The sequence below is a fragment of the Dama dama genome, chromosome 15 (genome assembly GCF_033118175.1).
Source record: "Dama dama isolate Ldn47 chromosome 15, ASM3311817v1, whole genome shotgun sequence".
NCBI lineage: Eukaryota > Metazoa > Chordata > Mammalia > Artiodactyla > Cervidae > Dama > Dama dama.
Window position 1 is genome coordinate 25,635,491 of NC_083695.1, and position 16,342 is coordinate 25,651,832.

General features: G+C 37.5%; 1 protein-coding gene across 1 annotated transcript in view; it reads right to left on the bottom strand.

Moving 5' to 3' along the window:
- CTNNA3 (catenin alpha 3) overlaps positions 1 to 16,342 on the bottom strand; it is a 1,844,203-nt gene that overhangs the window by 79,627 nt on the left and 1,748,234 nt on the right. The window contains exon 17 of the mRNA XM_061163003.1: positions 900 to 1,005. Within this exon, the coding sequence (XP_061018986.1) occupies positions 900 to 1,005 (106 nt within the window). The remainder of the gene's footprint in view (positions 1 to 899; positions 1,006 to 16,342) is intronic.

Here is a 16,342-nt window from a genome sequence, read left to right on the forward strand (position 1 = left end):
GCCCAAAACACTGGAATGGGTAGCCTATCCCTTCTCCAGGGGATCTTCCTGACCCAGGAATTGAACCAAGGTCTCCTGCATTGCAGGAGGATTCTTTACCAGCTGAATTACCAGGGAAGCCCCCAAACAGGTATTATGGGGTTGAATAATATAAAACCTACCAAGGAATATTATATCTCAGTCTGAAAGATTAACTGAATATCTAAATACATTAACTAAAGAAACTGACAGATTTTTCAGTTAAAGTTAAGCAAAAGGTACCTAAGCAAAAGGTAACTCTAATGATGTAGCTGCATCTTAGAAAACTGGTATAGAGACATGAGAAATCTAAAGAAAACAAACCAAGTATTGGGAGCACCTGTAAGAATTATACACTTCCTACATTTTATATCTTCATTTCATTATTTTACTAATTATAATTTGTCTTGTAGTTTTATGTAGAATATCAGAGCATATTGCTAACACAGAAAACCCAAGATAATTTTGAAAAGTACTGATTTTTAAAGAGCAAAAATAAGAAATCTAAGGTATTAAGGAAAAAAATACTAACATTGGGTATTACAGCCAATTAAAATAATTTTAGTATATTTGAAACTCAGAAGGTGATAATTTAGAATAATTTGAATATACTTAAAGCTCAAAAAATGTCTGACAAGTCAAGCCCTAAATAACAATAAAGATGATAACAATGATAATAGTAATAATAATAATAGAGCCTCAATAAATGTCTCAGAATAAATTTTCCATTAGTTGTGTATTAATTATGCAAAAGATAATTCAATAATAGTTTAGGAAAAACCAGACTGACAGAGTAAAAATTCAGCTTTGTTCTAATCAATATCAAATGACAGAAAGCAATTAGCATGGACTTTCATTACATTCATTGATAGAGAACTTACCTGGTTGGCAATCTGCCGAGCAAGGACATCCATCCTTGATCCTGATTCTGATATCATTTTAGCTGCATAGATCACATCAGTTGTATGCTTCAGTGGTCCTTTGCCCCTTAAAGTAAAAGAATGCATGTTTGTTGCTGTGGTTCATGCTAAGACACAAATACACACCCAGATTTGCACCCTGAAGTATAACCCATTGGCTTTCCATAGTTCAATTTTAAACAGGCCCTGATTAGATTCCAGTATGATTTTTTTTTTTTTAATGAAGACCTATTGTGTTAAGACTCAGGATATTCTGCCAAGAAAATGGACTCCATTTGATCTTCAGTCTCATGAGCTTCTTACAATAAACCTCAGCCTAGAGATACTTTTGGTGGAATCAAATCCCATAAGGCAAAGATATTTTCCTTATTCTAGGAGGAAACATGAGATTTTGAACAATTTATATGTTTGACAGTACATTTTGATTAGCAGGTATGCCTTTAATCCTCCTCTTTTTAATCCTCTTTTAGTGATCTTTTGGTTAAGTACTCTTTATCAAATTTACTCTCCTCCACAATTAGTTCAAAGTAAAATCATAGTTGCTGTTGTTATTCAGTCAGTCATTAAATTGTGTTCAACTCTTTGTGACCCCATGGACTGCAGCATACCAGGCTTCCCTGTGCTTCACTCTCTCCCACAGTTTACTCAAATTCATGTTTTTTGAGTCACTGATACTATCTAACCATCTCATTCTCTGGCACACTCTTCTTCTGCCTTCAATCTTTCTCAGCATCAGAGTCTTTTCCAATGAGTCAGCTCTTTGCATCAGGTGGCCAAAGTATTGGAAGTTCAGCATCAGTTCTTCCAATGAATATTCAGGGTTGATTTACAACTGACTGGTTTGATCTCCTTGCTGTCCAAGGAACTCTCAGGAGTCTGCTCCAGCATCACAATTCGAAAGCATCACTTCTTCGGTGCTTGGCCTTCAATTGGTCCAATTCTTGTATCCGTATACGATTACTGGAAAACCACAGCTTTGACTATATGGACCTTTGTCAGCAAAGCAGAGTCACATTACCTTGGACTGTTTCCCCACAACAGGCTGCTTCTTACTATTTGTGAGTCAAGCAAGATAAATATCCACTTCATATCTTAGTTACCTTGGTGATACATAATAGGAGCACCCACCACATGGAGTAATTCTAGGGACCACATGAGTTAATTTCTACAAAGTGCTCAGAAAACAGCTTTAAATGAAGTAAGCATTTTAATGAGCTTTTATTTTTGTGGTTGTTATTTTAAGATAGTTTTGTTTTCTAATGCCATGCAATAAAAGTTGGGTTTATTTAGGGATGTGCCACATAGTTAAGAAGAAGTGCACTTCTTAAATAGTTGGAGTGGAATAAGGAGACATTTTTCTGTCTTTTCATTCCTCAAAAATAAATGAATGTCTGACCTGAATGAACATCACTGTTCCATCCACGTAAAACTATTCCTCTTATTTACAATTTCTAATAATCTACTGAATGCCAACATACTGGCATTTCCAATTATGTGGTTTATGTTCTTTGTTCCTAGCAGAGAATAGGACCCTGAAGAAATCACTCACTAATGCAATTGTTTTGATGCTTTCCTGGGCACAAGAAGAGTGAGGAAGGTGAGAAGAAGGAATAAGCTGGTCAGGGTGAGGAAAGGAAGATTCTGAGAGGCCAGAATACAATGGAATTGAAAAGAAGCAGAATAAAACTATTTGTCCAATACTTTATTTACATCTTGGACCTATCTTGAGGGTAGACACCCTAATGTTAAACCTAATAAGATGTGTTGTTAGAGGAAAATCTCTGGTCACTTAAGAGACCATTCTATACTAATACAAGATAGTATTAGTATTTCATGCAAAAGAAAATGATCAGAGTATTGTACACTAGAAAACTTGAACATCAAATCAATAGTAACTGGTATTTCCAAAAGACCCTTTCACTGAACATTTTTTCATAGTGCCTCTCAAATTCATTACAAGCAAGTTTTCCTGTAAAAATTGAACATCATGGTTAAGATGATGCAAACCTGGCCTCAAGACATGGTTATCATCATACTTTTCCTCTTCGAATCTGCCAACACAGGCTGCTTTGAATTTTTTCTAAAAAATCACCATTCATTATTATAATTTTTTGAGTTGTTCTTATCAAATTTACTTTATATGTCAGTCAGGATTAGATGTTATGTACATGGTTATGTTCAAGAAAGGCGCTGCATTTCATTATGCCTATGCATCTCCAGAGAAAGTTAAACTTACATAAAGCTGTCTAAGTTCCCGAAAGGCAGTGCATCAATTTTCAAGGTCTTAAACAATGGACAAAGGTTGTTTCTAAGAAGAGCGGCTAATGCTCACTTAGCTTAAGCAATGGACAAAGCATTCTATCTAAGGGATGTAGCTAATGTACCCTTCCCCTCAAAATAATATATTTCCCCATATAAAACCCTGGGCTGATGAAAAGGAAATTACTTCAAACTTTAAATACACACCTTGTTACGAGACCACTCTCTTAAACATATGTAGAACTTAAAAGTAACAATAATATATTATGACAGACCACAATTATTCTCTTCCTCATGCTCCTAATTAAATGTATTGCCTGGCAAGCTTCCTACTGATTGCCAAACAAAATATACATTTTACAAATGATTCCACATTATGCCAAGTTCCAGAGGAAGCGGCAATTACTGAAACTATGATAAATTTTTAACATTCTCAGCCTGAAATGTGCTACGTAATGAAGGCTTTTTAAATTGGAAAATACATTCAAAGGTTGTTTTCTGCCTTCATTTTCATAATGGGTTCTCAGGATCTCCTGTCAGCAAATTATGTCTTAAATCACTGAGTTTGGATCATACAAAGAAAGATACCCAGAGGAGGAGGGGGTAGACTTTGGAGATATTTTAAGGAAACCAGAGGCCAGAAATCTTTCGTAAATAGTGGTTACAATAATAATCTATCTCTTCAAAAAGGAGGGCAGATCAAGCTCTGGAGTAGACAGTTTGCCAGCTAATCATTAAATTATATGTTAGAAGGTATAATGAGAAAGGCTATAATAATCCAGTGATGTTGAGGCCACTGACAATTTTATTAATGCAAGTGAAAGGGATACCTTTTGAAACTTGATTTATTGGTGCAATACAAACCTCCCAGCCATTTTATATTTGGCCCCAGCCTTGAGTCTCACTCCTCTCCTTGTCCTCTCTCAGATTTTGGCATCCATCCCCCTCCCCCTTTCTTTATCTTGATTAGTATGAGAAACAAGATGATATAGCTCATCAGTAACAGTTCAATTAACTAGAAATCTGGTTTAATAACAGAACCATATCATAGAAATTTTGAGGACTTATTTTACCTTTTTAAGGGACAGAATGTCTTTGAAATGATGCATTTTCTGCTACTGATTAAAAATAAAACAAAAGGGTTAATTATATCTTTTGCACTTTGTAGACCCTAAATCTCTGAAGCTCCAATACTTTGGCCACCTGATGGGAAGAGCCGACTCATTGGAAGAGATTCTGATGCTGGGAAAGGTTGAGAGTGGTAGGAGAAGGTGGCGACAGAGGATGAGATGGTTGGATGATGTCACTGACTCAATAGACTTGAGTTTGAGCAATATCTGGAAGACAGAGGAGCCTGGCATGCTACAGTCCGTGGGGTCACAAACAGTCAGAGACCACTTAGAGACTGAATAGCAATAACAAATTTTTGGTAACATAGTATCATTTCCTCTATGAAGACTGAAAACCTCCCCTTTAATTCTTTTTTCCCCTATCTTTATATAAAATAAAACTCATGACATTGTGGCTAACATAAGAGATGGAAACAAGTATGTATGATGATATACTATATATTATGATCCATAATAGTACTTAATACACTTAGTATTTTTTATGTGCTAGGTACTATCAGAGGAGAGTGAAAAAGCTGGCTTAAAACTCAACATTCAAAAAACTAAGATCATGGCATCTGGACTCATTGGAAAAGATGCTGGAAAAGATTGAAGGCAGGAAGAGAAGGGGATGACAGAGGATGAGATGGTTTGATGGCATCAGCGACTCAATGCACGAGTTGGTGATGGACGGTGAAGCCTGGAGTGCTGCAGTCCATGGGCTCGTAGAGTCGGACACAACTGAGGAACTGAACTGAACTCAACAGAAGGTACTATCCCAAGGGAAGCCTGTGGCTCAGCTGTAAAGAATCCACTGGAGACGCAGGAGATGGTTTGATCCCTGGGTTGAGAATAACTCCTCAAGGAGGAGATGGCAATCCAGTATTCTTGCCAGGAAAATCTAATGGACAGAGGAGTCTGGCAGGCTGCAGTCCACAGGGTCACAGAGTTGGACATGACTGAGCAACTGAACATACACACATGTACTATCCCATACAAAGACTAATTTTTATAATAATCCTATGAGTTTCAAATTATCCTTATCCTTATCTTACAGATGAGACATTTGAGGGACGGAGACATTAAATATATATTTTATCAAGTTACACAGCTAATAGGTATTGGAGACAGGATCTGAACTCATGCATTCTGGCCATAGAATCTTTTGTAATGACCAGTCTACACTATTTCCAATGAAATATATTAAGATGACATTGCTGCTGCTGCTACTGCTGCTGCTAAGTCGCTTCAGTCGTGTCCGACTCTGTGCGACCCCATAGGCGGCAGCCCACCAGGCTCCCCCATCCCTGGGATTCTCCAGGCAAACACACTGGAGTGGGTTGCCATTTCCTTCTCCAATGCAGGAAAGTGAAAAGTGAAAGTGAAGTCGCTCAGTCGTGTCTGACTCCTAGCGACCCCATGGACTGCAGCCTACCAGGCTCCTCCGTCCACGGGATTTTCCAGGCAAGAGTACTGGAGTGGGGTGCCACTGCCTTCTCCAAGATGACACTAAAATATTTAAAAAGATCTCCTTAGACATTGGTAGGAGTTATCAAGATTGAAACAGAGAGCAAGAGGAGGGTTAGATTTAGATACTGGGTGGTAAGGTGGCTCCCCAACAGAGATTTGTTCCTACACAGCAACCTCAAGGAACACAAACCAAATCTGTGTCCCAGTCCCAATAAAATAAAAATGAACTACATAACATAGGCTTTTTGAGTTTTGTCAAATTGTTGCAATAGCACCAGTAGCCTACAGTCTTGAGATTTCTTTCTTGAGATATAACAACGTTTATCACCGATCTTAGTACCCTCTCTCTTTCTCCCTGGATTCTAATCACTAAATTCAAACCTCAGCTATTATAAATGCCATACTAGACAAGAGACTGAATGCTGATTTTATTTATAACAAATAGATTGCTATATTATAAATCATTTTCCTACCTGAGAATCTCAGCTTTAGGCATAGTTATTTAGATTTAGTGTGGACACAGTTATTTCATTATAACACTCAAATTTAGTGCTGCAATAAAGTAGAGTGAAATGAAAATAGACTTGGGAAATACATTTTGTCTTCATCCTAATACTTATTAGATATGAAAGTTTAGGTAAATACTTTGCTGGTCTGAGCTTATTGTCTCTTTGTTAAAGTAATGATAGTGTTACTTGCCACACAGTCAGGATGCATAAAATTATGTATTTTACACAATATTGGTCACTTATTAGGTGCTCAGCCATTTTTATTTTTCTAATGCCTTTACAAAGGATATTTTATAAAAATGTACCCTTTGAATTTTTATTTTGAGAATTATAGCAATTGACAGTACAAACTGACTTGAGTTCCTTGCTGACAATATAACTCTGTACAGCCTTGTCCATAATATTATTTTACTAAGAAAAAAACAATACAAATATAAACCTGTAAGTTTTGTCTGTGTATACTTGTTATTGTTGTTCAAGGTTGTTCCTTTAACTTCATATAGAGAGTAGAATTACATTTAATGACAGATCTTTGGTGCTATAAATGTCTCAAGATTAATGATTTAGCTCTATAAGGATACTGGCAGAATTCTCTTACTTGTAATTCTGACTTTAGATACAAAAGAAAAAAGTAATTATTATGGAAGCAGCTGAAAATGATGAGATAAAGAGAGGTACCAGACTGAAACAAGGACATACTGTTCCTCTACTATTCAAATATGAAACTTTAATTAGTCAACTCTCTCCCTCTGGATGTTACTTTCCCTTGTAAAGTGTCATTCTCAAGTTTTCAGGGCCCTATAAAAGTCCTTGAAAATAAGCTAGTGAATTATCAGCTAGCAATCATCCTGAGTAGTATCCTGAGGAATCTTTGAGATTCAAGTCTGAAAAAAGGTGTTGCCCCATGAAAGAGGTAAAATACTGTCTGAACATTGCATATGTATATACATTTTTTTCATTTCTGCTCCTCTCATTCCATATTATTCAGAAAAGCCTGGCTGCTATCAGAACAACATAAAAGTATCTTAAGGGCTTAACACAACAAAGGTTATTCCTCTAGCATATCACAGTCAAGGTGGATTGTGGGATGATGGTTCATGTTCCACACAGTCATTTAAGAACTCAGACTCTTTCTCATTATAAGATAACCTAACCTCTAAGGCTGTACAGCCCTCAGAAGAATTCATTGCAACCAGACATCTGACATAGAAAATGAGTGAGGATTTCATGGGAAATTCTAGAGATGAGGATAAAAATTAGAACATATCACTACTACCTGTGTTCTAGAGTCTAGACACATAGATAACTGCAGATAAAGCTGGAAAAAACATTCTATTTGGACACAGGAAGAAAAGAAAATAGGGTTTTATGAACTCACAGCATTTCCTCTATATACAGTCTCAGGGGTGCTAAAATCCTCTATCTTCTTTTGTCACTTTTACAACAGAAGTCCATGCTCCCTGTGAAGGGAATTTTGGATGTCACCAAGTAGGTGGGAAAAAAATTGGGAAAATCCCAAGTGTCTTCACCAATACAGCTGAAATTATAAGAGATATACTTTGCCTGGGCAGAGGACCAAATCTATTTTTTGTTTTGAAAATGTCATGGTGTAGATGGTATATTATTAACAATAAAAATTACATAAGTTTAACTTTGTGCATGGTGATAATAGCTTTTCATATTCAATGTTGTATTTATTAATGGAACAAAAATAGGGCTTATTTTAGAGATTTTTGGGGCATTGGCCCAGGGAGAATACTTCTAAGGTTATTAGTACTCTTTTAATATTATCGTTGCTACTGCAGTTGTTGTTTGTGTGTATACGGACCCTGTGTGTGTGTTTGAAGTCGGAATACCCTTCCTCATATGCAAAAACTAATTAAAAAACAAACAAACCTGAGACGTAAATCTTTTATCTATTCTAAGCTCTTAAGTTTTCTAATTTACTCTCCACCTAGCAGTGTTGTTTCAAATCCTAGACAGACTTACAATTTAGAGGAGACTTCATGGAGTACCCCTAAAGAACCAAAACCACTAAACATCTAGGTGGATGCAGAAGAAGAATTAGAATTCTTTAGTTATAATTCTATAGAGGATATAATTTATTTATGTGCAGGCAAAAAAGAGGTCACCTGGAAAGATATTTTTATTTTTGTGTTTAGTAACACAGATAGACAACCTTCTTCAGTTCCTCCTCTGAAGATTTTATTATTTTCCTGTGTAATTTTTTGCTGAAAGCATATATAACCAAACTTTTATGAGCTTACTATGTTCCAAACACTGTTCAGTTACTCAGTTTTCCACAGCCAGCACTGCTGCATAATGTTCTGCAGGATGTTCACTGCACAAATTTAAGAGTTGCCATTCATTCATATCATGAATACTCCCATGATTGTGCATATCATAATTTATGCGGCCTTACATACTCATTCTGCTCCTAGAATCCATTCCTCCTAGTCAAGAAACAAAAGTCTAGAAGTTCAAAATCCCTTAAATTTTCTCCAAGCTAATATATGTATATCAATTGGTCTAAATTTAAAAGCAAGAAATTCAGAGCCAACTAGAAACAAATCATGTAGGTGGAAACATCATCATAAGTTTTCTCTTAGTATGCATCTTAAAGCACGGAATTCAATGGATGGTTCTGAATTGATGGAATGTTTCATAAGCTGCAAAAAAATATACAGGGACAGAGATTCTCAGTTGTTATCTTGAGTGGGGTCCTATTAAAGTATCATTATCTATCTGAATATTCCCAAGGATCATATAATAAATAATTTCTTTTCAATTAATTTTTTATCAGTAATCTAACATTTATCTTTCTCTCCCCCGCCCTTTTTTTTTTTTCACTCTGCTGCTGCTAAGTCGCTTCAGTCGTGTCCGACTCTGTGCGACCCCATAGACGGCAGCCCACTGGGCTCCTCTGTCCCTGGGATTCTCCAGGCAAGAATACTGGAGTGGGTTGCCATTTCCTTCTGCACTCTACTTGAGGCTAAAAGCAGATATATTAAGGGAAAAAGAAAGTCAGAATCGTTTTCTTTTTTTTTTTTTTTTCCCCCCTTCTCAATTGGATTTTTGAATTTTCGTTTGGAGGAGAGATGTAATCTAGTGGTGGGGGCCCATAATTGACCATCAGAAGTTTTCTAGAACCTACGGTGAAGCCATTAATGTTCATTTGAGAACCACAGCACTGCTGAAAATTGTGGTAAATAAGTAGAAGCTTTTTCTAGTGACCTTAGCCCAATTTTTGGTTTATTAAATAAGTTTAATATTCCACCTAAAGTTCATAGACATATAAGAAACTTTGCTACAATCCATCATTTTTTCTGATGACAAGGACATTCTTGTATCAGCCTAAAGAAGAAACAACAGTTGGTAGTTTCATGGCTGCTGATTCTCACTGCTCCCTCTATACTCACACCTGGCATCACTTTTATCAAATGTTCTCTTAATCTTTCTTCAAGCAGAGTCTTTATATTCATTTCCTATTGCTGCTGAATGAATTGTCACAAACTCAGTGGGCTTCCCTCATGGCTCAGAGGTAAAGAATCTGCCTGCAAATGCAGAAGACCTGGGTTCGATCCCTGGGTTGGGAAGATCTCCTGGAGGAGGGCATGGCAACCCACTCTAGTACTCTTTCCTGGAGAATCCCATGGACAGAGGAGCCTGCTGGGCCACAGTTCATGGGGTCACACAGAGTCGGACATGACTGAAGCAACTCAGCCACAGTAGCAGTGATCTAAGACAATACAACTAGTATTGTACAGTTGCAGAAGTCAGAAGTTCTAAAGAACTTTCACTAAACTAAAGTTGAGGGGTTGGCAGGGCAGGCCCTTTCTGAAGGCTGTAAGGGGAGAATCCGTTCCTTTGCCTTTTTCAACTTCTAGTGGTCACCTGTGTTTCTTAGCTGTAGCTCCTTCCTCCATCTTCTGAGCACATCACTGCCATTGCTATTTCTGTCATCGCTTTGATGACCTTCTCCTTTCTGGCTTCTTGCTTCTTCTAGTAAGGACCTCTGTGGTTACATCAGGTCGACCCAGATAACCCAGGACAATTTTCACACCTCAATATCCCTAATGTAATTACATAGACAAAGTCCCTATTGCCACTGAAGGTAACAATCACAGGTTCTCAGGATTAGAAGGGAGACGCCCCAGAGAACCATTATTCAGGTTGCTGCAGTCCTCAAGATTCATGACCAAGTAGTCAGACTTGGCTCCTATAAGGATTTCCCTGGACTTAGACAAATCAGCTTCAACAAACTGAAAGAGGTCTGGCAGTTGCTTCTCCAGCTTGCAAGTTCTTTCTTTTTACAACTGCCAGTGAAACTTTCAGGTGCTTGGTTCTTAACTGCTTGCTTGCTCTATATCCCTCTTCTTACAATTCATTTCAAAAGGTGGAGCCTGAAGAAATTCAAAGATCTGGGGAAACCAGTTACCCAGAGAGACTGTTTTTGTTCCTGGTACTGTTCTTTCCTCACACAGGACACAGTAATTTTAGAGTACTCTCTCTCCTGGGGCTGTCCATGAAAACACACACATCCGTTGCCTGAAAGTACATAAGTCTACCATGGAGCAAGATAAGCGGAGAAGTCCTACTCTGAGGGAGATAGGGAATATTTTCCGGGTGATTATTATAAATATTTATTTTTTCTTTCAGACCTACAGGTCTTGAAAATTCTGAAACATATTTTCATAAAATATTCAGAAACTATACCTGCTGCTTATGGTAAGGGGTCATTTTGGGACATTAGGTTGAAATCATTTAAGAAATCTCTTGGAAGCAATCAGTTAAGAAACTGAAATAAGGGATAAATTTCTCAGCGGTGGTTCTCCAGACTCACATGGGTGATGAAAACTGACAAGGAAATCCATTTGCATGTGTCCTCATGCATGGAAAAATAACCCCTGCAGCAGCAGCAACCCCTGCATCACCCCCAAACACTAGGGCTGTTAAGTCATTATTCATCAATACTTTCTTAGGACATAATGGGAAATCTGTACTCAGCACCAGCATTTGAAAACGGGTCTTTTTCTTGCCTTCTACACACTACTTCTCTGAGTGCACACATTAATCAAAGCCAATGTACTGTAAATACAATCACACTCTCCAACTGTGGGAGTCCCTCTTTTTCCTGTTGGCAGTGGCCTCGGCATTAATCATGTACATGATTTCTTACAGAGCCTGGGCACTTTTTCCAGCTTCCCCTTAAACCACTGTGATATAAGGACTGCTCCTATTTCATTTAATGTTGGACCAAATTTTATGGGTTTCATTTTCAATTTATGGAAATAATACTATTTAGCTTTTAATATTTCACATTTGACCTTCTTAAAACCAATATACCAACTCACTTCTCAATCTGGTCATGGCCTGATGTTATCCTAGGGTCCAGTAGAAGAAGCATAGCGAGGTGAAAAGGCCACTAAGTTAGTAAAGACTTCCCTCATAGCTCAGTGGGTAAAGAATCTGCCTGCTATGCAGGAGATCCTGGTTCTATTCCTGGGCTGGGAAGATCCCCTGGAGAAGAGATAGGCTACCCACTCCAGTATTCTGGCCTGGAGAGTTCCATGGCTATATAGTCCATGGGGTTGCAAGGAGTCAGACATGACTGAGCGCCTTTCACTTCCACTTTTATCACAGTTAACAGATTGAATATAGAGGGGGTTCAAGAGTGTGGCTTGCCACCAGTATCTGGCCTTGATGCTTTGGAGATGATAAAAACTGACAGTAAGGGACTTCCCTTATGGTCCAGGGGTTAGGGCTCTGTGCTTCCCAAAGCAGGGGGCTCAGTTTCAATCCCTGGTCAGGGAACTAGATCCTGCATGCCACAACTAAAAGTTCAGATGCTGCAATGAGGTTAGAAGACCAAGTATGCGACAAGTAAGATCTAGCACAGTTAAAAAAAAAAAAAAACAACAACTGTTCTCCCTCCTCTATTCTAGTCAGATATAGCTGTGTTTATTAAATTTTAGGACACTACAAGGCCTACCATTGACCTCGGGCTTATTGGGCTTACTCATACCGAGTGTGACTCGAGATCTACGGGTTTATGTAGCTAGTCTTCTTGCTAATATGCCACTGTTGCTGCTCTCCACTGATTTACATGCCATATTACATTATTTTATCATAAAGTAACCCCAAAATGGTTTTTATTTAAGTAAAGGGTATGACTTAAAAACTTGAATGAAATAGCCAGCTCTAGTTTAGAAAAACATAGTGTTTTTTACTTCCTCCCCGTCAGGTCTAATATCAACTATTTAACTAATGCTATGTGAGACAACAGGCTTAATGTCTTCTGAAGTAAAAGTTAAAACAATATTATTGTCAAACAGTAGTCATCCAGTACCATGCTCAGCTGTGTGATCCTTCTCTTGTCTGGATGTGATGGCTTTTGCCCAAAAATTGCCTCTTGCCATGGGGATAAGATAAACTCATGCCATAGCCAGGTATTTGGACCTATTTTTATACTGGATGGCTCTGTGTAGAAAGTCGCATGGTCATATCAGACAGAACTGTATTAAAAGGACTTTAAACTAGTTTAGAATTGTATACTTAATGACTTATTTCTTATTAAACCAAAATTACAATAGAAACACATAGAAAAGTCAGAGCTGAGACCTCCATTGCCCCATTCCTTTTTCTCTATAACTTTCTAGATCCTGTTGCTCTTTGTTCAGAGTTAGTGCTTTGGCGCTGTCCCCATGGGGTGCCTTGGGTCATGGTGTCAGGGTGTATCCCACCACACATCTCCTCCACCCTTTTCTGCGTAGGGTCTATTCCATTCAAGGCCTGCCAGTCCTCTCTTTCTGAAAATAGGCCTCAAAGGTTTCCAGAAATTCTTTTGAAAACTTCAATGGTGGCATGTGAGCATATTGAACTTGACTGCAATAGTTGCCTTTCTCTCCAGCTTAGAACTCCTCTCCAAACCCATATTTCTTTTTTGAAAATATTCTTTGAAATGTGAGACACTGGGACTCCAATTAAGTGGGGGTTATTTAGGAAGGAAAGAATAGCAAATGAGGAAGTCAATGGCCATATGATAGTTCGATTAGTCTGAATAAAATCCAAATTTGCAGCTCTCGAGAGGAAGCTCATAGGATGTATTTCTGTGGTTTAGACTCTGGTGCTGAATACCTTTTTTCTCCTCCCACAATGGGAAAAAAGCAACATTTTCCCCAGAAGCTAAAATCATTAAGATTGTGCCTGTTCCATGGGATTAGCTCCAAGAAGGCTAATGTGCTTACGCTAGGAGCTGGCATTCTCAAAACATCCCCTCTTCATATTGAACTTTCGGTGCTTTATTCAGCAAAACATTCATAGTTATAGCCAAATAGGTTGCTTTGGGCCTTTATAAATCCTGCTCTGTCAAGCACAGAATGAAATAACACATGTTTTACCTCCACTTCCTATATATGCATATTTATTTATGTTACATGTGTACTATAGTGCTAATAAATTATATCTATTATAAAACATACACAGAAATTTAAATTGTAAACAGATCAATTAAAGATAAAAGAAACTGTTTTAAATATCTTGCTAATGTTAATGTCACTAAAACAATCTCAAGATGCAATATTCCCTTCAGGAGAAATTTAACATGAATATTAGGGAATGTAAATTCATAGTTCAAACAGTCTTCTTAATAGTTAATTTTATTGAGCCAGTTCTTGTCAATTTTGATTAGATCACCAGTGATTCTTCTCTGTGATGTGGCTCACCAATATCTCCTCCTAGGAAGAAGAGAATTGTCAACTCTGACATCTTGTTTTCTGTTTGAGCTTGTCTTCTAATGATCCTCAATGTTTTCATTGATTTTGTTTTGCTTGTTTTACCAGAAAATTTTTTAAAAATGTATTCTATTTAGTAAAGGTTAGCTTCACTAAAACTAGATAATGCAATTCATAAACTCAGTTAACCATGAACACATTGTGACATGTTGAAATCTACTGAATTAGTGAAGGCACCATAATCAGTCCTTTTATGCTGTAGAAAGCTCTTGCATAGGACCAGTCAATCATTTTTTAAATACCATTAAGGATACAATTCTTATGTTTTTTACAACAAAAAAAATAAAATTTCAAGTATTTTATTTTCCCTGTCCAGTAGAGTATCTCATGGCCCAAATTTACTATTTAAAGATGTAACTCAAATGATATTTTTTCCATAAAACCTTTCTTGTTGACCAAAGCAGGAGATAAATATTTGGTTCCTATGAACATTCCTACCATCTTGCCTGTACATCTTTTAGAATTGGTTCAAGGACAATTCATGTTAGGGTTTCCTAGAGCATCTGCGTGCAGGGAGAACAGTGAGGAGACCAGTCATGGACATACATATCATTTGTTGTTTAGTTGCTAAGTCATGTCTGGCTCTTTGCCACCCCATGGACTGTAGCCCACCAAGCTCCTCTGTCCATGGCATTTCCCAGGCAAGAAAACTGGAGTGGGTTGCCATTTACTTCTCCAGGGGATCTTCCTGACCCAGGGATCTAACTCATGTCTCCTGCATTGGCAGGTGGATTCTTTCCCACTACACTACCTGGGAAGTCATTATATATCATAGTTCTTCCAAAAGTACATGTCTGAAGAGATGAGTTAATCAGCCCCCCTACCCTAGTTGCAAATAAACTTTATAATTTTGACTTTTATATTCTTGCCTCTATTAAGTAAGTGTTATCAAATGATAGATTATTAGAAGACTTGCAAAGAGGAGCTAAAAATGAGAAAAGAGTTATTTTTTAAAAGATTCAAAGTAAATATCAAATTCACAGTGGATAACCATCTTTGAATAACTGAAATTAGGCAATGGGTGATTATCCTAAGACAGTTTTTATTCTAAAATGTTTAATGTGCATACATGTACAATTCAACATATTATACTCATCTATATATAATATATCTTCCTTCTCCTATTCTAAATTAGTTCCAGATAGAAACTATGCATGACCAGAAGGATATGTTTTTATTTCTCATTTTAGATACTGAATATTGGGAAAGGAATCATTATGGAAGTTACAGAACAACTAAAAACAGTTTATTCCTGTGAGAACAGATGCTATAGTAAAGACAACAGGAATTATTTTTAGGGACTTTTTAGAGCAGCAAAGAACTGCAGGTGAAAGGTGAATTCAAACTGAAGACCAAAAAACATTGCAGATAAGAAAAAAAGAAGTTCAAGGAACAAAAGACCAAACTTATTTTTAAATCCAACTAGTTTCTGGAAGCATGGTAAATACTTCAAGGGTTGAAAACTCCACGTTCTGCTCTGTTGTCTGAGAGCTGAGCGTGGGCATCCTTTATAGTTTCCCACATACTCAGATGACTCCCAAGGATCACCAAAGTGAGATTAATGATTTAATTTTCTTTTCAAAGGTTATGTTCCCTTCCTTAAGCCATACACATAACTAACTGTGGGGAAAGTGTACCAGGTCAGACTGGTAGAATCGCAAAGGTTTCCACTGGATTTAATGGGAAAAAAGTAAAGAGGAGTCAAATCATTTAAACTGCTGCTTATACTGAGGATTCTGAAGGCCATGCCCACTACCAGAAGGGGCTCTCCTGTTATAGTCTGTCTCTTGGAAATAAAATTTCGTATCAACCACCTGAGAAGAGATTCTTAGTAAGCACTAACATATTTATCTTTGCTACAGTTTCTATATTAACAATGATTAGATTCACAACATAATGTCTCTGACTGTTGGACTAGCTTACCATTTGCATGAGATGACACTTTGTTTTGGCTAATCCTCTGTTGGATAGAAACATACATCTCTATTTCATCTCTGACTTCATACAATCTATGAAATAGCAATAACCTCAGATGCGCAGATGACACCACCCTTATGGCAGAAAGTGAAGAGGAACTAAAGAGCCTCTTGATGAAAGTGAAAAGGAGAGTGAAAAAGCTGGCTCAAAACTCAACATTCAGAAAACCAAGATCATGGCATCTGGTCCCATCACTTCATAGCAAATAGATGGGGAAGAAATGGAGAGAGTGACAGATTTTATTTTCTTGGGCCCCCAGAATCACTGTAGGTGGTGACTGAAGCCAT